This window comes from Mesocricetus auratus, unplaced genomic scaffold, assembly GCF_017639785.1.
Source record: "Mesocricetus auratus isolate SY011 unplaced genomic scaffold, BCM_Maur_2.0 Super-Scaffold_100015, whole genome shotgun sequence".
Classification (NCBI taxonomy): Eukaryota; Metazoa; Chordata; class Mammalia; order Rodentia; family Cricetidae; genus Mesocricetus; species Mesocricetus auratus.
The window spans coordinates 52,418,607-52,442,942 of NW_024429198.1; the positions used below are offsets into that span (position 1 = coordinate 52,418,607).

Sequence of the window (24,336 nt, forward strand, 5' to 3'; positions counted from 1 at the left end):
CTAAGGAAGTAGAGAGATAAAAACAGGAAAGAGACAGCAATTTAACAAAGTGCAAAAGAAGAAAGCTATGAACATATCTTAGCTTGTTTCCCCAATTCCCTTCGATTTAAAGAATACTTTGGCCATTAAGGGTCTAGATCTATCACAAAAATGTCCTCATAATCAGTGGAGTGAGAGCTAGCAGTAAAAGCTGCCTAGAGAATTAATAATAAGTCTCAAAGGCCCCTAATTAGTTTAAGACCAAAAATGACATGTATTAGCAATGAAAATAAAATAAAAGAGTTTTTGCAGAAAATAAAAACCTGTGTTGTTCTTTTCTTCATAGCTCATGTGTGGCAAAATACAACCAGAGTATGTTGAAATCCCAACACTGTCTCAGATTCTAAATAAATAATAATTTCAGTTAATTCATTCCTTTCATACTAAAAGCATTATCTCAAGCCCAGACAAAATGAATCTCTGATTCCAAAGTGGATTCCAAAGTGGATCGGGTGCTTAGATTTATAGTTTAAGTTTAAATTGGATTAAAATGGATACATCAAGAAAGAAATTTGTAGGAATACTGCATAGGACACCTAGTATCAGAATAATATAAGGAAATCATTAGTCTCCAAGAACCTACAGTCTGTAATATCTGACTATAGGTAATTGATAAAAAATTGAATATGATTCCATATTATTCCTTTTATGTTAGGCATGATACATTAAGTGAAACCTGGAAGAGAATGAGAATTTCCTTAACAGGAAAAAAAATCTGAAGCACTTCTGGATTCGATGAAGCTTTTATTGCCTTCAGAATAAAAAGTGCTTTAGCAAATTTCCAATACTTTAATTCAGTAAATATTTGTACACTAAGGCAAGTAATTCGCTTCAAGTTGGAGCTTCAGCGGGCTGAGCAGCAGACACAGGAAATGGGTGATCAATCTTACAGGTTTTTCCAGATGCATTTGATCTTGATGATACACAAGAAGTACTTAGGGGAAATGGATTCATTAAATGTTCTTAATGTAGAATTCTGAGATACACACCTTGTGCATAATAAAAATATTTGGGAGACAAAATACACACTGTTTGATTATAGAGAGGATCCAAAGCCTCCACCATCTTCCTTGTTACTCTGGCTTAATTCTCTCATCTTTTTCTATTCCCAGCCCACTCCATTTTCTGTTCTCTGTTCACTTCTGTCCTCTGTGTGGGAGAAATAAAAGTGTTTCCATTCATTCTAGATTTTTCTCCTTCAATTTCCAACTAAGGCATCTGTAATGGCTTATTCATGGGCTTTGAATAGCACAGAGCTCTACCACTCTTTCCATCTGGGAGATCTTCGCATAGGATCAAGGTGAAGTCTTGGGGTTTCCAAAGGGGCCAGAGACATATATAACTTCTGTCCCCAAATTCTTTGTCTTTGTTTGATGTTGACCTCCCATGTGAACTTTGATCACTTTTCAGTATACTATCACCTCTACAAATAGAGTTACTATTTAAGTTTGGTATTCACTGAACATTCATTCACTATTATGCATATTGCAATTTTATTTTTATTTATATGTTCATGTGTGTATGTGTGAATGTTGGTATGTGTCTGTGTGTTGCATTAGATTATTCACAGAAGCCAAATCGGACATGGGGTTACAGGTAGTAGTATTGTGCTTGACTTGGGTGCTGGGACCTGAACTCAAAGGGATACCTCCCCAGGGTAGCAAGTTAACTAACAGGTCACCTGTCCAGTTCCCCTGTAGCAATGTTTTTAAAATGACATATGAAATATCTGTGGGAATAGGAAAGGGGGACATGTCCAGAGGAATATGACCCTAGAACCAATAGCAACACAGGAAATGAAGAGAGTTGGGCATTCGAGGGTATTGCTATGTACTAACCTGCGCTGGAGCAAGGGCAATTGCTGTACTATTGGTATGTGAAATTAGACAGGGAGACTCTATAAACAGGCCCTTCTAGGTCTTGGGTCTGAATCATTATTCCTCATAAGAAGGCCTTGGAGAATATACAGGAGCTTATATGAGTTTAGCATATTAACACACTTGGTAGACATCCTCTATCTGCTTAAACATTCCCCTAGTTTTTAACTGTCACAACTGACTTTTACACTTGCTTGGGAAAGGCTTTTGTTGTGGTAGTTTGTTAATTGTCATTCCTACAAAAGTAAATATTCTTGCATGTTTCGAATCCCACTTCTAGTGACCTCTTTTTATTAAAATTTCCCCAGTAGAGAATTATTTTCCTATTTTGAATTAATCCTACCTGCACATTTTTTGGGAAGTCTCATATTATATTTTAAAAGATATTCAAGTAGGGTCTGCAGAGATGGCTCAATGGTTAAGAACAATTGCTGTTTCTGCAGAGTACCTGTGTTGATTTTCAGCACCCACCCACATCTGCAGCATGGTTCACAACTTCCTGTAATCCCTGAGCAAATTGGTAGCAGGGGGAGGAAGGGAGATGGGAAGGGAGAAGGGGAGAAGGGGAGAAGGGGACGGGGAGAAGAACAGGAAGGATCAGGAGGACTGAGACAGGGAAGGAATAGAGGAGGGCAAGAAATGAGATGCCTGATAGAGGGAGTCAGTATAGGTTTGGAGAGAGGTCTGACACTGGGGAAATATTCGGGAAGTGGTGGAGAGGCTGCTTTTGATGCCCCTCCCCTATAATGAAATTGATGACTACCTTGGTTGCCATCCTAGAGCCTTCATCTAGTAGCTGATCCAAACAGAAGCAGGCATCCACAGTCAAACACTGAGCCATACTCCTGGAGTCCAGTATGGAGAGGAAGGAGGGAGGAACAAAGGAGCCAAGACCATGCTGAAGAAACCCACAGAAACAGTTGACCTGACCCAGTAAGAGAAGAGACCCTAGTTGTAGAGCTGGGGAACTAGCATTGGACCAAATCAAGCCCTCTGAATGTAGATGCCAGCTAGGAGGTCTGGGAAGTCTATGGTACCTCTAACAGTGGAGTCAGTGTTTATCCCTAGAGCACAAATGGACTTTGGAAACCCATTCCCTACTGAGGGACACTACTGCAGCCCATATACACTAGTCCCTCCCCCAAATGATGTGTGGAACTTTGATGGTCCCCTGTGGAGGATCTCACTATCCTTGGGGAGTGGGTAGGTATAGAGGATGGGAGTGCAAGGGAATGGGGGTCTTTATATGTAAAATAAGATTGTTTCTAAAATAAAATTTAAAGAAAGAAAAGCTTTGGTGTATCAATTACTGTACTTACAAAGATAATTCTTGGGAATAAAGGCAGATGTGAGCAAGACCCAAATTTAATATATTTGAGATGTAAGATAAAACCATGACACACCTGGTTAGAATTATGCAAATCACAAGTGTAAAGTTTTTCCCAGGGAATAATATCACTGTGCTTTCTATATCTGACTTTTAAACAAAAGAAGTGAGAAGTCTTTGGATATTTCCTTAAGCTGATTTGTAGCTTTTTTGTTATTCTAATAAATTAATAAAACAAATATTTTTAGAGAATTAACACACGTGTATCTTATGATCATGTAAGGTCTCTGTCTAATTTGTAATCAACCACCTTTATTACCTCAATCCTTTGACAGGGCTCTCAGGAGGTCAGTGAGTGCTGTCTGGTCTCATTCCCAGGCAAATGTGTTCTTTCTGGACATATTTCTTAATGACACTTATTAAGTATTACTTGTAAGCACAGTAGTGCAGAATAGCACAAAGGAAAACTAGGACTGAAATCTTGGGTTCCTTATGCCCAGTTCACAGAGTTTGCATTCTTTTTGGTGTTCTTTGATTCCTCGTGTTGCACGGTAGAGTGTGTGTTAAGTGCCTTTGCCAAGGATCAGAAGAGATGACCACCATTAAGAAACCCACACAGTTCTATTTATGTATCATTACATTCAGGATATAACTTTAGATAAATAATCCCGTAGGCATGACCTTTTGTCTTTACATACTGAAGACAAATACACACATGATTAACGGGAGACAGTGGTCAAAGCTTCTCATTCTCTGATTAACAATAACTTTATCAACCTAAACAGCTCATCGGTGGCATTAGAAGTTGGAAAGGATACCTACCATAAACTTCGAAGTCTTAGCACTTTTTGTTTTTGTAGTTTGCTAATAGGAATATTTCCCCCAACTCTCCATGGAAATCGTATGTAATTCTGAAATACTCAAAAGCTAGTTGTCCCACTGTTGACACAAGCACCAAGTTAGAAGCTAGGAACGATGGCTACAGGGTATTTAGAACCTAATTACTGCTATGCTAGACACAGGAAGCATCAATCCTCCAAGCTTCTTTTGGTCTCCCATTGTTTCAGACCTTGTAGGTGGCTCAGCACAGTATCAAGTTGCTTGTTCAATATTAGTTCTGTGCCTGAGACTAATTCCGTTCCACAAAGCTCTGAAAATCCACCGCTCCTAGAAGAGGCAGGGTTAGAGGAGCGCAGAGCCTGGGATGGGGGCAGAAGAGAGGGAGAGGAGAGACAGAGAAAGAGAGGGAGGGAGGGAGAGAGAGACAGGGAGGGAGTGAGAGAGAGGGAGGGAGAGAGAGGGAGGGAGGGAGGGGGAGGAGAGTGGGGGTGCGCGCACGCGCGCGTGCTTAGGACAGGGTGCCCAGTTGCTGATCGCAGACCCCCCCAACTTCCCAAAGCCATCGTGGTTGCCGGTTCTGGCCTTGATGGGATAGAGTAGATCGGAGTGGGCCGCCCTGCCCCTAGTTTACAGGACTAGCTGCTCCCGGGCCTGCCGGGAAGGGAAAGGGTCCGGCCGGGGCTTCAGGGCGTGGCCGGAGGAGGGGGCGCGCGGCGACTGTGCGCGGGGTGCGCGCGCGGGGCCGGTGTGAGCGCGAGTGTGAGCGCGGCGCCATTCCCCGTGACGTCAGAATGTATTGTTGTTCGCGGGGCCGAGCGGAGCATCCCCCGAGCTGTCACCGCGGCCGCCGCGCAGCGCGAGCCCCGCACGAGCCAGCCCGGCCCGCGCCGCCCCCGCCCCCGGCCCCGCCCCCCGCCCGGTCCCGCCACCCCCGCCCGGCCCCGCGCGCCGCCGCCTCCGCCGCCGCCGCGCGCCCCCACCCCCACCCGCCGCGCTCCGTCCCTCCCGCCGCCGCCCCGCGCCTCCCCCCGCCGCGCGAGTGCGGGTCACCGGGTCACTGGGTCATTGTCTCGGCGCCCGCACCCCGAACACCCGCGGAATCCCCCCCACGTCATCCTCAGCACCATCAATGAGATGCAAACATGAAAGACAAGAGGAAGAAGAAGGACCGCACCTGGGCCGAGGCTGCCCGCCTGGTACGTCCCGCCCCGCCCCGCGCCCCGCGCCGCCTCGGCCCTCGCCCGGAGCCGCCGCCCGCTTCCCCGCTCCCCGGCTAAGGCTCTTTGTTATTCCGCGGGAGTGGGCTTGCCGGGGTCCCCGTGTGCGTGCGCGCGCCGAGGGGCGCAGGATTATCTCGGGGACCCCGCGCCCCGCGCACCCGGGACCGCCCGGGACACTTCTTCCCGGGACTTGGCGCTGGGAGTCCCGCGGCGCCTCCCGCGAACCGGTGAATCTCCGAGCGCGGGGCACTTCCCTCTCTGCCGCTCCGGAGACCTTTGTGTGGCAATTACCACTCCCTCCCCGGCCCTCCACCCCCTGGAATTTCATCAATAACTCCGTGCACAGTCCGGGTGTCTGTGTGTGTGTCCCGCGTTTGTGAGTTCAGATCTTCCACACGTGCATGCACCGTGTATGTCCGACTCGCACTTGGAAGGCGTGTGCATGTGGGCTAGGGCTCTGTGTCTGTGTGTGCCTTGTCGGGTGCATTCCGTGAGGACCCTGTGCGAGCATGTTTTGTGTGGACCCCGTTTCGCGCTGTTTGTAGGTACTGTGCTCTGCCACGGTGTCTGTGTCTTACGTTCTCTGCACGTGTGCAATTCCTGAGTGTATGTGTGTGTGTGTGAGAGAGTGTGTGAGTGAGTGTGTGTGTGTGTGTGTGTGTGTGTGTGTGTGTGTGTTTGGTGAAGTTGGGTCAGTGACATTTGTCCTGGGAGATTAGGAGTGTACAGCTACGTGTGTTTTACCGCTGGCTTGCTGGGCAGCCTTACTGGCCTGGTATTCTTTTTCTTTAACCTTTCGGAGCTTAGGTTTTAATCATCGTTAAGAATGTCTCTATAAAAATGCTGGTTGGCAGAGGGGCGTCGGCGTCCTGGTTTTGGTGCATGTGTGTATATATGTATCTGTGTGTGTGTTTATGTGTGTCGGGGGGGTCTTTTTCCTTATTTCCCCCATCGCTTAAAGGACAGCTGTAAACGTTTTTATGTGTGTGTGTTTTAAAAGGATATTTTTGTACAGCGAGTCTCACGGGAATGCAAGGCATTGCATTCGAAGCTCAGCCTTTTAGAGCTTTGGCTGCATAAATCAAATATTTATTCACCAACTTGATATCTGTTATACATTGACCAGAAGAAAGCAGTTTGCATGCCTTGGGTTTAGGGTTGGGATGTGGAGACCCAAAGCTGCTTATTGGGTTAATGATGTTAAAGATTGTTTTAGCATAACTGTAGTCATTTTTTAAAGGTTCTGAGTAACTCTTGTGCTCAAGGAGAACATTTGTCAAAAGTAATTATCTGAGTTCCCTTGAAGGGCCTTGCTGGTATGTCTCTGGATTCTAGCAAAGGGTTTTAGATAATTGGCCCTATTGCCCTGCCAAGAAGTGACAAAAGTCCTTTTTAATTGCAATCTGGTTATTGGGAGCGGGAGTGGCTAGGCTTTTTTACTTCTTCATCTCTTAATTTGGCCTCGGTGTATGTTATCATTTCTGCCCTTATCTGTGATTGCATTAATCACTAAATCACTCTCTCCGTGGATGAATGGGCAGGTGATAGCTGCTCTTTAATGAACTGCCTGGGCTAGGAAACTTAGTTGTGGGGAAATATGTAGGAGTAAGCAGTAAGTGTTAAGTAGATGCCAGTTTGACTTATCAGTGAGATTTTTGCCTAGCTTACAAGTACATTACTTATTGTTTGCTTGGCCATTAATTCAGAATTGTGTGTGGGTGTGTAAGGCTTCTGAAAACGCCATTATTCGGGTTCCTTGGAGTAGCAATCAAGGGCTATTATAGAGTTTCAGTGTATACATTTTAAACAACCGCACAATGAGTTGATTTATAAATATTTAAAAATAACGATTCATGAATTAGCCATGCCTGCAGAGCATTATTTAATAGATATCATTATTCTGATGGAATTCAGACCAGGCATTTGTATTCCAGCAGTCTGTGCAAGAATTCTCAGAAGAACTGGGCTTCATTTGACTGAACGGTAACAGAGATATCGATATGTCTTGCAGTAGATTTCATACTCTCAGGGTTTTTGGTTGTTGAAAGTTGTTTTTTTATTTCTTTTTGTTCTCTCTTGCAAAGTTTATTAATGGGCAAAGACACATTAGAAGTCATCAACACAAAAGATTTAATGATAGACCAGATGTCTCTATTTTAACCAGACATATTGAACTAGTAGTTATGGTAATTTTTCAATTTGGTTCAAGTTATTTTTCCCCTGGTAGTTGTACAAATGTTTCTGTGTCCAAAATGTGACAGTTGAAATAAAATACTGAATAAAATAGCAAGTAATTGTACTGGAAATATCATTTTCAGAAACTTGTGATTTGTAAAAGTGAATTATGATAATTCTTAACTCATTTAAGTGAATAAAAGAGAAATGGATCTATTTGGGCAATAGCCACATTTTTCCCCTCTCTGTGATTGCACGAGTGCATGTGGACTTCAGCTCTCCTCCATGCTTGCATGATGAAGTACCTTTACTTTTATACTTAATAGTATTACTTTACATTCAAGGAAAAATCCTTTTAATCATTTGAGAGGTAGACACTGTCATTCCATATTTCAGTGTGCTCCTGCTGATTTGACTCTTGTTTGGGACTTTGTGCTCCTTCTCCACCAATTGTTAAACCAGGCATCTGATTTGGAAAGTAAAGATTAAGAATGGGATGAAGACCATGCCACTGGGTGTGTGGTTGGTTCTTTGCGGTGAGTGAAACTAAAGATGGAATACCTCAATTAACTAAGGATAATCTTCCAGCTAGTGCTGTGTGTGTGTGTGTGTGTGTGTGTGTGTGTATTCTTTAGAAGAGACAAGGCCAGAGAAAATGCAAAATAAGGTATTTTAAGCATGTCCCAAAGCTTGTGTTTCAAATGCAGTTTTGCTTCCATTTGAAGAGAAACAAAAACATGTGCAAGAAGAATTCTTTCTGCAGTGAGGAAGAATTTCTAGTTGAGAACAGAATTTTTGTGAGAAAAGTGTACAGTGCTCCAGCTCTGTAACTCTTGAGTGGCAGCTCCAGGGATTCTGTTTTAGATAGAGATGCAGTGACCAGCTGTAGGATTTCCTCTGGGTGTGTCATGCTTGTGTGTGGTGGTCTTGCTTAGCTTTGGAGGGGAGGAATGAGGTTGTAGCTTGCCTTCTATTTTCAGGAATGCAGTAGTTATAAACAGGCTGCCATCTTGAGACAGTAATGCCACCCCCACCCCTTTCCCCACTCTTGTTTCTCTTTCTTTGCCTTCCCTGCATCAGTTGCAGAATTTCAGCCTTTATCCTCCTCCCCTCCCCTCCCCTCCCCTCCCCCATGGCCTTCTGCAGTTGTAGTTGTTACTTTGCGCATTGCCTTTTAACATGGAGTCTGCTCCCAAGCCGGATGCGTTTTCATCTGTTTCATCTGCTCTTTCTGAGGTTGTGGAGTCTCAGAGGATCCCACAATCAAATGGAAGTATTTTCTGTCTTAATATTTGCAGACCACAATAAGAATAAAAATCAAAACCATAACTCATGTCTAGCTGGGGCTTTGACTTTAATCCTTTTGGCTTTTATTTCAACTCTTCACTCTGTTACTATAAATACAGTTTCTGCCATTGTGAAAAGATCTTCTTGCTATTTTGTAAGAAATGGGGATTTGATGGGACTTTGCTTCACTGCTCTGAGGGGTTTCTTTGTTACTGGCTTAACACAGAACATACTGTTATTTATATATTTATTCTAGCTTAATTCTTTCTTTATTGACATGCAAAAATGTTGGTGCTTTGAGGGCTGCTTTTTGATAGTTTCTGCAGTTTTCTTCCGAGGGGGATGCTGCTTTTAAGATAATGGTTCAATTTATTCATTTGTTCCAAGCTTCCTTCTATGAGTTTGATTCCTTACCATCTTTAGCTTTGCGGTGGCATGTGAAAATAAGTCTGAACTTTAGAGTAGCTCTGTGTTTGGCAGCATGACTGAGTAATTTGCTTATAGTTTAGAAGCCTTCATTCAGATACTGATCAGTTTAGTTTGTTTCCTCTATTTATTATTTATTTTTGGTAGTTCAAGGTGACCTTTGGTGATATAATTTTTTAAATGTTAAACTTGCCTCCTTGGAAGAAAACAAGCACATGTTCTTTTATTTCATAGTAGGATTACTGAAGGTTTTAAGTAAATTGAAATGTGATAAATCATATAGTATTAAAATCCGCATAGAAAGTGGTAGCAATCAAGGAAATCTTTGAGGAAAGGTTACATGGTGAAGATTCCGTTGGCCAACACATGACAGTCTACATAAACTATTAATGCTCTCTTAAAACAGAGCTGTTAAGACAGAAAACTATATAATTGTTAAGTTATTGGTTATTTGGTCTTTGTCTCAGTATTATGGAAATAAAATATAATTTCTTTGAGATATGATATAGAGTTGAAACTTCTCTGTGCATTTTTCTCATTGTGCACTTGGGTGCTTAAATTTGGGGTGTCATTAGGCCTCCTTTACAGAAAAGGTAGCTTTGGCTTATGATTTGGGGGTCATGCTATGATGTACGATGTACACTGTATATGAATATGATTACGCATGTGCTCAGTGACTGTGGGTCCCAGCTCATCTATTTCTGCAAATGGAGTTTTTTTTCAGTGGCAACCTCTCTTGGTTTGCTTCAGCTGTCCTCTGAGACTCCACTTAGCGCCATCCATGCTCACCTGTCATCATCTCCTCAAATATGGAACTTAAACTTCACGTTAGAATTTGAAAGCTAGAAAAGAGGGTTTGTTTTTTGCCCTCCATGCTTATTTAGAAATAAACCAGCTTCACATTTATAAGAGCCAAGTGGACTTATGATTATGAGTTATGGAAACTTAGGCCCAGTGTTTAGGTAGTTACTTTTCTTCCCTTTTTGGCAAGAAAGCGGGTTGTAAGAACTGATTATGTTTTAGGCTTGTCGCTGTTTTGACAAATATTTCGGGGACAGATGATTCACTGGGAGTCGGAAATGGTCTTTATTCTTGGTATATCTTTAGATTTGGAATGCTTGGACCTGACCTGAGAGGCATTGTTCCCCGGAAACACCTAGTTATACACAGCATGCAATAATCCAGTAGTTGTAAAACTTTTCCAAAATGCGTTAAAAATACAAAATATACCTGGGAAGGTGTATGTTGTGGGTTACCGTTTAGATGGCTCAAATGTGGGAAGAGAGGGTTTGAGGCGTGTAAATATCAGAGGGCCAATAGAAGATGACTAACAGGATGTGTGTGGCACATGGCACGGTGAGGCAGGTGCTGGTCTACAGGTCCGCAGACGAGAGAAGCAGCTTGGTGCCTGAGGAGCTTGCATGCGTTGAAACTGGGTTTGGCTGTGAAGTAGCACGTGTAAGCAGGTGGAGGGAGAAGGGCATCCCAAGAAGAGAAGCGAAAGCGTGTGCAGTGGGCAGAGGAGTCTAGAAATCTCCGTCTAGTCGGATAATTGCTGGGAGCTGGACCTGCAATCCAACAGAAAAGGGTGGGCAAATAGTAGAGAGACTTGGAATTCTTTGAAGGTCAGGTAGTGCCTTGTAGTGTGGGACAGCGAGTCCAGGTGAGGCGGAAGGTTGTCTTCCTCTCAGTCCCACAGGGAAATACAAGACAAAGTAACTGTTCCTCACAACGTATGGGTGCCCCACAGGTGACTCTGGATTTGCCCACTAATTGGCCTTAAAGTGTCTGAAAAACAAAAAATGGTACAGCTTTATTCATTTATGTTTCCTTTATCAAATGAAGCAAAGTGAACTGGGTGAGCAATGCCCACGTGTCCTGTGCACAGTTACACAGAGCACTGCAGTGCACCTGCCTGCTAAGACTTGCTCTTGAGATGAGGAAGGTAGCTGGAGTTATGTCAGCCAGTGTCCAAGGACATGTCCAGTGTCACTCATGGATCCTTAAGGGACATGGATAAGCAGCATCATTTTAGAAAATTTTAATTCTATCCTGCTCTGCTCTGGTTTTGTTCCTTGATCCCATGACCATTTTAACTGATCAGGAAGTAATGTATTTGCAGGCGTGGTGAGGGTTCAGTCCTGCTAGGAGGGCACCTTCTTTGCATTTAAGGGTCCCTCCTTTTCTCTATCCCCTGTCCTTCTCCTACTTTCCCTCTCATTTTGCTTGCCTTCCTTCTGAGTATTCTCTCACTACATCAGCATCCTGCTCAGAGTTGTTGATGTTGAGGAATGGACACTTTCCACTTTCCCCCTAAGCTGAGAGTCCAGCTCTTGACTCCTCCCTGGCCTTGTGTCTGCAGAACCGCTTTGAGCTGCTTGCCTGCACCAAGTGCCTGGATTGCTCTCCTTTTGTCCCTGCACAGTCGGTGGCAGCTGAAGTCTAGCGGGGATTGAAACTTTCTCTGAAGAGTCCTTAGGGAACAAATAGAAACATTATATGATTAGACACATTGTTTTCATTATTAAACAAATCTACACAGAAGGGTGGCAATTAACAGCTTTATCTCCTGAACCTAGACACCTTCCTCCCCCCTTCCATCAGCATTTCCACTTGAAGTGGTAACAATTAACTGTTGCTGGGTTTAATGTCTGCAGCTGACAATGCCAAATTGGGAGAAGGCTCTTCTCTAGGTTGATTGACGTATAGCCCTCTGACACATTCTTATGTATGTTTAAGGCAGATTCATGCCCTGGGACCTGAGCCAAAGGGCTTGTCAGAACATTGACTTTAATAGCTGAAATATATAACTTAGATGACATCCGAGATCTTAGCTTCAGCAGAACTTGGGGAACTTGAAGAATTCTCCAAGGCACTGCAATTTAGACTTTGTGGACAAGATTAAAAATTATAAAAATTTGTCTAAGCATATGCACATATGCATTTAATTTATGATGCAATTATTTATCATAGATTTATTTTGCCAAATAAACAGGTATGAGTTGGGAAAAATAGAAGACAGAAAAAAGGAGAAAAATAGTTAAAGCTATTTTTTAAAAGTTATTCTGTAGCTGATACTTTGGGGTGAGTTTTATTCTTCCTAAGCAACTGTTATGCAAGTTTATTTTTGAGTAAATCACAAAGCTAAGAATGAGTTCCAGTTTTCTGTGACTTAGAAGGAGAAATGGCATAGACTGTTCACCTTAGTCACAAAAGAGGGGGTGTGTCTAAGATTTCATAAATTAAAATACAGAGCCTCTGTTAATCACCGTAGTCACAAAAGAGGGGGTGTGTCTAAGATTTCATAAATTAAAATACAGAGCCTCTGTTAATCACCGTAGTCACAAAAGAGGGGGTGTGTCTAAGATTTCGTAAATTAAAATACAGAGCCTCTGTTAATCTTTTCAGGGTGCTAGAGCTTGGGCCTTTGGCCTTATTTGTCTGTTTTGTCATGGGGTCTTGATGTAGTAAATACATTGCTCATTTTTTTATGATTCTAATGTTTAAATAAATGCTATGCATGTGGTCTTTGCGCATATATGGAAAACATAGACGTAAATTATTCTCTGGGTGTCAGGATTCTATGAGCTACCAAACTCCCTTCACACTTGTTCTGAAGAGAAACTTAGCCTAGAAAACTCTAAGCCAAACTCTACCGTGTAAGGAAAACAATGCATGTTGTAATACCTTCAAGCTTTTGTAAGCAGAGATTGTCACAAGGTGTCTCTTCTATACTGTCCATGTCTCCTCTTTCTCTTTTAACTACTTCCAGATCGTCAATTAATTTGCTTAATGAAACATTGTTGCTGATGTCCTGGTTATTTCCCCAGCACTCTTCTTGGTTTCCTCCCCTTCGTCTGGGCATTGCTCCTGTAATGATGACATCTTTTGGGTTTGACTGCCCCCCCTGCCCTGTTTTACTCTTATTGCTCAGCATCTCTGAAGTTTCTCACACACCTCATTGGCAGTTCACTTGGTGGAAATGTCAGCCCTCATCTTTGCACTGAGTTTTGGATTTATATGAATGATTCCTACTATTTGTCCCTGGGTACCGCGGACATTCCAAATGAAACTTGTCAAATACATTGAAACGTCATCTGTTGGGTACTTCCTGCAAATGTGTCATGCACACAAGGAGAATGTGACAACATGACTGTCTTAAAGGGACTTATGTATGTGTATCTAAGCCTTGGATCCCCTTTCATTCATTACAATTTATTGAGTTCTGACATTCCAGATAGTTTTTGGTCTTTAATCTCTTCCAAATCTCCCTGAAGCTGCCTAGGAGTCTTTCAGGAACAGATCTGCTGTTATTGAGTCCTCTGCCTAAACACTTTTGTGATTGCTTTTAAGCTAAAGCCCAGCCCTCCATACAGAGCCCCTTTTTATATAGCAGGGCTGTTGTAAAAGTGATGCATTCTTGTTTTCCTAGACAATATGCAGAAATTAGCATGCTCTGCCTGCTAGATTCCATGTAGACCCTCTGATAGTTTAGCATTTTTTTGCATTGTTTGGTTAATACTATTTTTAACAATATAAATTAGTTTTATTTTACAATAGTTAAGTTTATTTTTCAACTTTTGTGATCAACATCATTTCTTGTGCCTCATTCTAAGGCCTTTAACATACTCTTTTAATTTACTCTTTTTATAAAAATATTAATCTGTAGCCTTCTGGGTCTAAACACACAGTCTTTGTCTATAATAAACTCTCACTGAAATATTTATTAAATATAATTTTGCTGTTTTAAGATTTATTTATTGTCTGTGTATATGTAAGTGTAAGTTTCTCCTTAAGCATGTGTGTACATGTGTATAGGGGCTGGAGATCAATATAGGATATCTCTCTATTGCTCTCTACATTATTTTAAATTATGTCTTTTACTCTGGAGATCATGATTTTGTCATTTCTCACTTCCCTTTCTTCCCACCAAACCTTCCAATATTGTCTCATGCTTTGCTTAATATATATGGCCTATTTTTCATATTTTTTATTAATTTTCTCTCTCTCTCTGTCTCTCTCTTCCTCTGTAAGTATAACTCTCTCTCTCTCTCTCTCTCTCTCTCTCTCTCTCTCTCTCTCTCTCTCTCTCTCTCTCTTTTTGTTGAAAAACAATCTATCACTGAGCCTGTTCCTTTCCAGTTTCATTAGACAAGCTGAGAAGTGAGTCCCAGGGATCCTTCTGTAGTACAAGTTCTTTTTTAAGGTTTAGCTAGCATAGTATCTATATTTTTTATTTAAATTAGAAACAAGCTTGCTTCACATGTGAATACCAGCTCCCTCTCCCTCCCCTCCTCCCTCATCCCCCATCAATCCCTCCAATCCCCCACCCCATTCTCCCTCCCCAGGGCAGGGTCTAGGCCCTCCCCCATGTGTCCAGGCTGGGTGAGCATCTTTCCATGTGGAATGGACTCCCCAAGTCCATTTGCACACCAGGGATAAATACTGATCTACTACCTGAGGCCCCATAGATTGTCCTCACTGATACCCATGTTCAGGGGTTCTGGATCAGTCCCATACTGGCCTCTCAGCCATTAGTCTGGGGTCCATGAGCTCCCCCTTGTTCAGGTCAGCTGTCTCTGTAGGTTTCACCAACCCAATCTTCATCCCTTTTCTCATCACTCCTGCCTCTTTGCAGCTGGGTTCCAGGAATTCATTTCAGTGTTTAGCTGTGGGAGTCTGCCTCTGCTTCCATCAGGCACTGGATGAAGGCTCTACGATGACATATAAGGTAGTCATCAATCTCATTATTGGGGAAGGGCATTTAAAGTAGCCTCTCCACTATTGCTTAGATTGCCAGTTGGTGTCATCCTTGTAGATCTCTGGAAATTTCACTAATGCCAGATCTCTCCTAAAACCTATTATGGTATCTCTCATCCTGCTCTCCTCTGTTCTTCCCCAGACTCAACCTTACTGCTTCCCCATGTCCTCTGAGTTCTAATTGGTCTTAATAATAAAAACCCAGAGTCAGATATTAGGGGGTGAAAGCTGAAAGATCAGAAAGCAGAGCAGCCAGCCACTAGAGTTCTTACCTCTACGAAATCCTCAGACTGAAAAGAGAGCAAGCTCCTGTCTTTTCCTTTCTTATATTCCTCTCTCTGCCCAGGCATGTTACTTCCTGTTTGTACAGACCTCCAGACCTCTATGGTTAACTAGTGGCTAGCTCCCCCCTCTGATCTTCAGGCAAGCTTTATTTGTTAGAGTACAAACAAGATATCACCACATCCTGCCACCCTCACCTTCCCAGAACTGGGAGTAAGGTGTGTGCTGCTTTTATAAGAGTACTGGTGCTTTAGCTCATGTCTTCATGCTTGTGAGACAGACACCTAACTGAGTCATTTACCCAGCTCCTTCATATTGAGACACAGACCTGCATGACAATACAGCAATTAGAAAAGAATGAGTAAAGGGATGCCTTCTTTTTGGGTCACTCATACCCTTTTAAAAATCCTTTCATCAAAAATTGAGTTGAATATAACCATGATTTGGTTCAAAGGTGGCTAAATAGTTTCTTTGAAGCACTATTTTCCAAACATATGAATTGCAATTCAAAAAGACAGACATTTCTCCATAAAGCTCACACTGTCTCTCTCTTAAGTAGAAAAACTTAGCAGAAGAGATCCCATGTTGTACTCATCTGTGAATGATAGTTTAGCTGACTGTAAATGTCAATGAAGCACTAGAGAGTGTATGAGGAGCTCAGTGTAGTCTCAGAGGTCAGTCTAGAATTCCAAGTCTTGGCAGAGAGCAGGAGAGTCTGGAGATGCAATCCGAGGTTCAGCGGATTGCCCTTTCAGTCTGAACACTGATAGAGGTGAGAACTCTCTAGAGATTTGGCTGCTTTGTTTCTCTGACCTTCATCTTGAACCCCAATATCTATCTCTGTGTTTATATATTCAATACACACACACACTTACATTCCATTTAGTGTTGCACATGTCTATGTATACTTAGAGCTCACCACTTAGGATTAGAAAACCTGTCAGTGGGAACATCACAAGAGAAGACTGATTCTTCCTCTCCTAGCAGTCATTATTTCTAGCTCTTTATTTTGAGGTAGTGCATTGTAAAATTTCCCCCATTCATGTTGCTATGTCAAGTAGTGTTTCCTTGTTCCAGTCTTCTTTAGGATACCATATTGTGGAGATTTTCTGGATATGGGCTTCCCTATCCTCTATAGAAGACAAACTTTCACAGCATATATCTCAGTCCTCTGGTTCATATAATCTCTCTGCCCTCTCTTCCATAAGTGTAGGGATTGTGTTGTAAATGAATTATCTGTGGTTCTCTGTGTTTTGACCAATTGTAGATATTTATAATACTTTCCATCTCTTACAAAAAGAAACTTCTTGAATGCAGGGTAGGGAGCAGCTATACTTATGGAAATAAGAATATTTAAAATATTCTTATTTGGAATGCAGTTAAAATGCTGGTTTAGGAAAGTAACAGTAGTAGGTTCAACTCTAAGATTCATGACTGTACCAGTCACAGTCAGGTAAAAGGCTTATAGTACCAGGTATGAATTCCTTCCTGTTGAGAGGGCCTCAACTCCAATTAGACAGCTTTGGTTACCTCCAAGATACATGTGCTATTATTGCACCATCGGGAATGTCTTGTTAGATTGGTCATTTTGGTTCAAAATAATATTTCTTGCTTTCCTCTCTTGGCAGCTTGCATAGCTTTAGATAGGATAAGATTCTTCCTCAAGGAGGAGGTTTCCAAGTGAGTTCCATATTGATTCCCCTTAGTTCTATGTATGAAGTATAAGGTGTCTTCCATGATAAAAGTTCACCATGGAATTTACAAACATCCTTAGTGTCATTTATCCCTCCTTTATCCCTTCCATTTGCATTATTCTGCCTACCCAGTTAAAGGCTCCCATAGCCCCCATTTCCTTCTTTATATATTTTTAACTCTATATATTATTTTTAAAGGTTTATATACATATTATGGATGTGTGTGCGCATGCACACACATGCCTGGGTATATTTGTGTGCACTACAAGCATGCAGGTGCCCATAGAGTCTGGAAGATGATGTCTGAGAAGCTCGAACTGTAGTTACAGGTTGTTGTAATCCATCAGAGCTCCTATCTCATCTTAACCTCTTATTTAAAAGGAAAATCAGTTTGTGATATCTCCCTTGAGTCCATCTTAATGCCTGATATAAATAGATGGTATTATTTTGAGGGAGTGATGGAGAAAGTTGGGGCACAATTGAAGAAACAAGCATGAACCATGCATAACACTAGGGATAGATAGCATCAGGAAGTTGTTGTAATCAAAGACTTACAGGGTCAAGAAAAGTGGGGTGGTGACTGACATAAAGGGAAGCGATATTGCTAGAACAAGGCTATATGATGAAAGCCGGGACCTTGGGTAACAGAGCATAGCCTTCAACCTGCAAGGAGAAGCCATGTAGTGAGGCATCCTGACATCATTCTACAGAGCTATCCAGAAGTTAGTGGGCAAGGGAACTCTACTGAGAAGGTCCCCAAATAAAGCCTGCCGGGACTTAAAACTACATGGAGAAGGGTAACCTTCCAGTGAATTTGGAACTGTTAATGGAGGCTGCTCACATTTCAAGGCTTTTGGGTCTGTCTCCATATATATTCCTTGCTTCATTGCTGCACTCTCTGGTCACTGGCATTCCAACTTCCCAGGGTTGACGATCTATCAGATCTCAGAATTTGTCATGTTATCCACACTTTGCCTTGCTTTTGGACTTTCTGTTCCCTCTTTTGAAAACCTCTCTCTACACAGTTTTCTACTCTTTTTTATTTGGCAGAAACTTGGACAGGCTTCTTGGAGAAATTCTTTTATATTCTCAGTGCATTTTGTAGCGTTTACAATATAGTGTCATGTTTTTCTTTCTATTTTTTCATTTATAATCTTTCCCAAGTGATGTGCTACTGGCTGAATTGGGTTTGATCATATTTGAACTAAGTGACTAATCCAAATAAGGAATTTGTAAGGAGCTGATCAACTGAGTGCCTCTGTTTCCAATAGAGCAGAGGCTCCGTACACAGTTTGTCTTCCTAATGTGTTTCTATATGCCATGACTTAGTTATTAGTGTACAAACAGATCAGATCTTCCAAGAATAAGCTTGACATTGTATGGATTTTAAATGCCTGTGTCTACATTCAGGTAGTTCACTAGTGTTACTTCTTGTTTCAGAATTAGTGTAACTTGATAGTTTGATAGTTTTCATTCCAACATTAACATGCTAGGTGCAATGTGAATGAAATTGCTGCAGACCATGACCTTTAGGTAATTGGCTTTAAAACACAAAAGAAAATAAAGAGAATACTTTTTAGGTCTCAAATGAGATTATGTGTGTTATTTTAGTAAGGTATGGTTAAGATTTCCAAAGATGAATATAATTGTGTAGTATATTAGTTATGGAACAAACTAGGATTATTTTCAAAGTAAAAATAATTTTTGTACATGTAAGTAAATTACCAGCAACCATAGTGTTGTATCCTTCTTTGAGTCTACCATTAACATTGGAAGGAATTTTCTCACTTTCTCAGTTACTACACACTATTACTGTTACTAAAGTACAGAGCTGCTGTTTGGCCTTGAACCATCCTCTAGTGGACCATGTATTGGATGGAGGCTTATCCCCAATCTGTGGTACTACTGGCGGGTGATAGAGCTTTTAAGAGAGACTTCATGGGAGTCCTCAAACAGGACTGTGGGATTCTGGTCCCCTTTTCCTTTCCCTTTTTTGCTTTTGCTTTAATATTATCCTCTGCCATGCCCACTGTGACTTGCTACATTGTCACAGGCACAAAAGCTACTGGGATGAACCAGTGATGGATTGAATGAAACCTCTAAAATTATGAACCAAAATAACATTTTTCTTTTTAATGAGTTGATAACATTAGGCATTTGGTATAGTGATGAAAACGGAACTAACTCATGAACAATATACTTACTACCAATCAATATTGATATCTCACTAAAAGCAATTATTGTTGGGTGTTTAGAAGTGTGACACTAAAGTATGCAACTTTTATTATAATTTTGAATCCTGTATACAAACCCAGGACACACTGGAGAATCACTCATACTCCAAATGGAAAATAAAGACAACCAACACCAAACCAAACCAAAACCAAACCAAAACAAACAAACAAAAAAGCAAAAACCAAAAATCCCAAAGAATTAAGTCACTTAATTTTTTCTAAGTTGCAAATGAGATAAGTTTAACTGAGACTGGTTTAATTAAATGAGAAATATGAGAATATTTTAAGTGGTTAGAGGTTAGAGAATATATCCATGTATTTTCTCATCTCCTCAGTGTCTTAGAGATGACAAGATTGATCGGGGCCCTACACACCTACATCCTGTAAGCTGAGCTGTACTGAGTCAAACACATCTTCACTCTTTCCCCTGTTCCTTGCCTCTGGGACCATCCCTTAAAATGTCAATCTCAGGGAAGACTTCTTGTTGTCTTTGATTGGCTGAGAGGCCCATGGCCAAGACTAAGGTAGTATGATTGATTGGCTGAGGGAAGTACATTTTTTACATCAATGAAATGTAAAAGACAGGCATACTTGGGAAACACATTATGAGCGACATTGACTTTGTTACATGAATGGTGGATAAACTAATTCAGTTGTAAGTGGGATAGGAGTGAATTAGATGTAAAGTTAGTTTAATATTACATAGAGTTCCTGATGTTATTTTTGTGATCTTGATCTTAAACTAAACCATGTTATAATTGAGACAGGTTTTGCAAAGACACTAAACATCCCTTTGGTGAGTTTCTACTTGAACCAGCTTTACTGCCTCAGAGGTCATAATTTACAAAGGATGATTTCTGTTCTGTTCTTCTCATAGAATCTCTTTAGAGTTACCTGCAAGTAGTCTCTGTATAGGTTTGTAGCATAATTTAAAACAGCACTGATCTGGTATTTTTAGGCCTTAACACACTGAAGTTTATATTGCTGAGGTTTGCAGGTACTTTCTGAATACAGTAAATGTTTGTATTCATTGTCTGAAATGTTGTCCTTAATTCCTAAATTGGCTATGACCAGTAGAGGATATTAAAGTAACCACAGAGAATAGGCCTTTCTTCCCCCTGGAGTGAATCTTCACTCCTCCCTGTGAGTAGTGAGATGAGATCTGATGAATCAGTTAAGGGCTCCTTACTTATGTAGGAGTCTGTGGATCCTACAGTGTATAACTGGCATGTTCTGTTATTCATACAACACTTCTCTTCTCCCATAGCCTAGTGAGTCAGATACTGTGATTCAGAACATTTCTGGATTTTCTTCACCCTCTTCAAATTTCTCTCAGTTTTGTGGATTTTTTCCGCAATTATTTTTTTAGCTAAAGGGAGGTGGAGGTGCTAAGGGTTGGTATTGATTCACTGAGCTCTAGGCAGAATTGCTTACTGTGTCTAAATAGAAAAAACTGCCTTGATTCTCGATCTACCTTGATATTTAGAAGAGAAAATGAAGAATAAAGAACATTAAAACAAGCACGAATTGGATGAAAACATTATCTCCTTACCCCAGTATCCACAAATGTCTAGATACTGGCCTTGTCACTCATTGCTTGTAGTATCTTCACCAGCCAAGTTCAAAGAACTAAGTAGGACTAGATGCCTGCAGACCTAGGAATAAAGACAACTTCCATTGGTACATTCAGATACTGTACTTGTTTCCAATCTTTATTGAATCTACTTTGGGTTTTCAAAATTCTCAGCTCACTGAGTCCAGCTTCTTAATAAAAATTGAATTCTTGAAAATTAAATAAAATTAAATAATTTGTTAAAAACATTGATAGTCAATGAAGTCCTCCCATAATAGAGTTTATTCACTCAATTGTTTCCATAAATTTCTTTGATGTCAGTGCTAGGTATGAAGGGTAAGCAGATAGTACAATGAAGAACTGGTCTCATGAGGGTTATCACCTAGAAAACAAGAATGATGTGATAACCCCCACTGTCTCATAACACTTCCCTTCATGTGTTGTGCACAAACCTTTATGTTGATCAAAACCGTCTATATAAAAAGAAAAAGGTTATCTTCTGAAAAATCACTTAGGAAATCTTTGTCTTTAATGAGTGGGCAATGAAGCATTTTCTTATGGTTGGCACACCCAGTGAACAGTTCTTTAAATTGGCTTCCTTGACAACAGATTATAGGATCATACTTCTTGCCATCTTGAAGTTAGATATAACCATAAAGGTGTCCTGTTACCCCTGGCTTGAAGATCTTTTCAGGTGTGTTTGATTTGTCCATTTCTGCCCCATATGTGTTAACTGTAGGATCCAATGGCAAGCTGAACTTGTAGTTATCCTGGGTCTCAGTTAGAGGTGTCCATACATCAACATAAACTAGTATTTATTTAGATTCAATGACAATGGGGGGGATTGGTCTTCAGCATTGCATATTCTGATCTACAATGAGAGATACAGGTTTTGTAGTTTACCAATTCTTATTCTAGGACAAATTTTTACTTTATGAGACAATAAGTGTTTAATTAAACATTTAAGAAGCACATTAGATATATAAGGCTGAGTCCCTCTTGTTTCCTGCATCATGTTGAAATGTTTTTCAGTATCTTTCTAGTATTTGCACTGAGATATTTTAAGCCAGAAAATAATAGAGAACTGTTTATTCTTAGGAAAATGCTTCTGTGTTCTTTCTTAGATAATTCTGTTTATATTTTTGCCTTATAAATAATTGCTTTTCTTCCCATCTGTCTTCTAAAGAGGAACAGTTTTGATCCAGCAAGAATAGAGCAATTACTGTTAAGCAGAATTGAATTCCAAGATATTTGAGATAGAAAGGGGGCTCTGGGACATTTTTAATGTATTCAAGTTTCCAAGAAAAGAAAAACAAATGTGTCTCATTTAAAAGGTGCAGCCAGATAGATCTTCATGCCAGTAGGAAGATGAGAGCCAAGCACTGTCAATCCAACTCCCTCCTTCCTTTCTTTCTCCCCTTCCTCCCCCCCATCCCCTTCCCTCATCCCTCTCCTCTTCTCTGACCCTTTACTCCCCCTCTCTCCTCACTCTGCCTCTCACTACCTCTCCCTCCTTCCCTCCCACCTTCCTCCCCCCCTCACTCCCTTCTCCTCTGTCCCTCCATTTCCCTTCCTCTTATCTTTTCCCCTTCTTCATGCACTGCTTCCTCTTCTCCATCCCTCCATCCTTCCTAACATCTACCCCCTTTTGTCCTAGGTAGGTGCCGGTCAAGAAGCATTCCAACTACAGGGCTTTATTTCCTCATCAGTCTGCTTCAGAGATCCCTGTCCACAGAGAGTCCACTGTCCCTTGAACTTCTCCCAGTGAGTCCCATTCTTCCTTAGATACAGTAGACAATATTCAATAGCTGCTGATAGAATCCCTGTTGACCATAACTAACCCTGATGAGCAGCCACCAACTCTTCAAGAATCCCATAGACAACTCTAGGACTCTACACCATGGAATTTCCTCAAGTGGGGTAGAGTTAAAAATACACAACCCCTGAGTTGTTACATTATGCTTTAATTTTTGATACTGGCATAACTTATTATAGAAGGCATTAATTTTCACAGCAAATTCCTTATTTACAAAAATTTTGACCTTTATGCATCAGCACAGGCCCTTAATCATGATTCTTATAAGTAAAGCTGCCTCTCATTGATGGGACCACACAACAAAATTTCATCTTACCATCTCAATTTGCCATCATCCTCTCTGCATAGACATGGGCACAGGTGACCAGCTAACATGTTCTGCATATACCTGATATCAGACAGGTATATTAAGCATAAAAAAAGAGTAATTGCTATCACTCTCAGAATTTTCTTGTACTGGGGGAACTGGCTCCTTAAGAAACCAGTGCTCACTGTCTGTAGTTGATGGAGTGTAAGAGAATGATATCTAGTACAATTTGTCTTTGGTTGTAACTGAATTATGTTTAATGACAATCTGTAGGAGCAGTGTGAGTAAGACTTTCTACAAGGACTAATTCAGAGTTGGCTTATAGGTAAAATGTTTCTATATAGCCTTTCTTTCAGAAGATAAATATTTTGATCACATTAAAGTTAATAATTTTCTTCATCCTCATGATAAAATGAGGTATCATAGAACAATTATCTCTCAACCTGGTGAAAAGCAGAGCTCACCTTGTAAAAATTAGTGTAGGGAGGCTTGGAACAACAGGGACTATTTGGTTTCACGAGGGGTCTTGTGTTGATGCTGATATAAATGTTGATAGCTTGGATGATTGAAAGCAACCCTGCTTGCTGTGTGCTCCTCTCAATATGTTCTTCACCTTCCTAGCATGTGACTTAAATGGCAGTACAAGAACCAGCATAAGGCAGAGACAGAGAGGACTGGGAAGCTTGCCTAACACTAAGGTATCTTGTGGAGAATGTAGCTTATAAGAATTATCTGCTAAGTCCCCATGGGCAAATACACAGTAGACTCACTTTCTGAGCCCCCTTTCTCCACTTGTGGAGTTAACATGACTAGCATGCTCCTGTTCTCTATCCCATAACATCATTGCCCAAACATTTATACTCATGTACCATGGGAGAAGGTCAACAATTAGACTTCCCCAGGTATCCACTGCAGCCATCTCTCTATTCCACCATTAATCATGTCTTCAGTACACAAACATGGAAGTTTCCACTCCGGTGGGAATGGGAGAAGACACCCTCAGAAGCATATATCAAATAAATTGAGCCATCATTTCCACTTAGTTATATGCCCGTCTTTTCATTCACTAGGCTAGCTTATGTTAAGATCTTGCCATAAGAGGGGCATGGACACACCCTAGTAAACACAGAAGCCCAAGTTCCACACTGATCACACTGAGCAACATTACAACTGCTGGTCACCATCGAGGCAGGCACCCCTTCTACTTAGATGAGAAAGCATGTTTTGAGTGAAATTGAAGCACAGATGGCTTTGTTTCTTTCCTTTGAAGCTCCCATCCTTTCCCCGACTGTAGTTAGGCCAGAGTTAAATATCTGTAGAGATGGGAATGGTATGTTTTATTTTATTTCATTATGGTGTATGGATATACTTGTTAAATATTTGTTAGTGAATTGCTTGGGGTGTGTGTGATGAAATTGTCAGGATAAAAGCCCACTGTGAACTGCGACATCATAATCTCTATTATCTTTGTCCTCTGTG

At 41.1% G+C, this 24,336-nt stretch overlaps 1 protein-coding gene and 1 long non-coding RNA gene across 2 annotated transcripts in view; one reads left to right on the forward strand and one right to left on the reverse strand.

Moving 5' to 3' along the window:
• The first annotated feature begins 5,095 nt into the window (after positions 1 to 5,095).
• Asxl3 (ASXL transcriptional regulator 3) overlaps positions 5,096 to 24,336 on the forward strand; it is a 177,305-nt gene continuing 158,064 nt past the window's right edge. The window contains 1 exon segment of the mRNA XM_013125082.3: positions 5,096 to 5,279. Within this exon segment, the coding sequence (XP_012980536.1) occupies positions 5,226 to 5,279 (54 nt within the window). The 5' untranslated portion in view covers positions 5,096 to 5,225.
• Positions 11,577 to 24,336, reverse strand: part of LOC121144355 — a 35,118-nt gene continuing 22,358 nt past the window's right edge. The window contains exons 2-4 of the long non-coding RNA XR_005881705.1: positions 20,714 to 20,816; positions 12,879 to 13,061; positions 11,577 to 11,665 (exon numbers count right to left, since the gene is read on the reverse strand). This is a non-coding gene — a long non-coding RNA (uncharacterized LOC121144355). The remainder of the gene's footprint in view (positions 11,666 to 12,878; positions 13,062 to 20,713; positions 20,817 to 24,336) is intronic.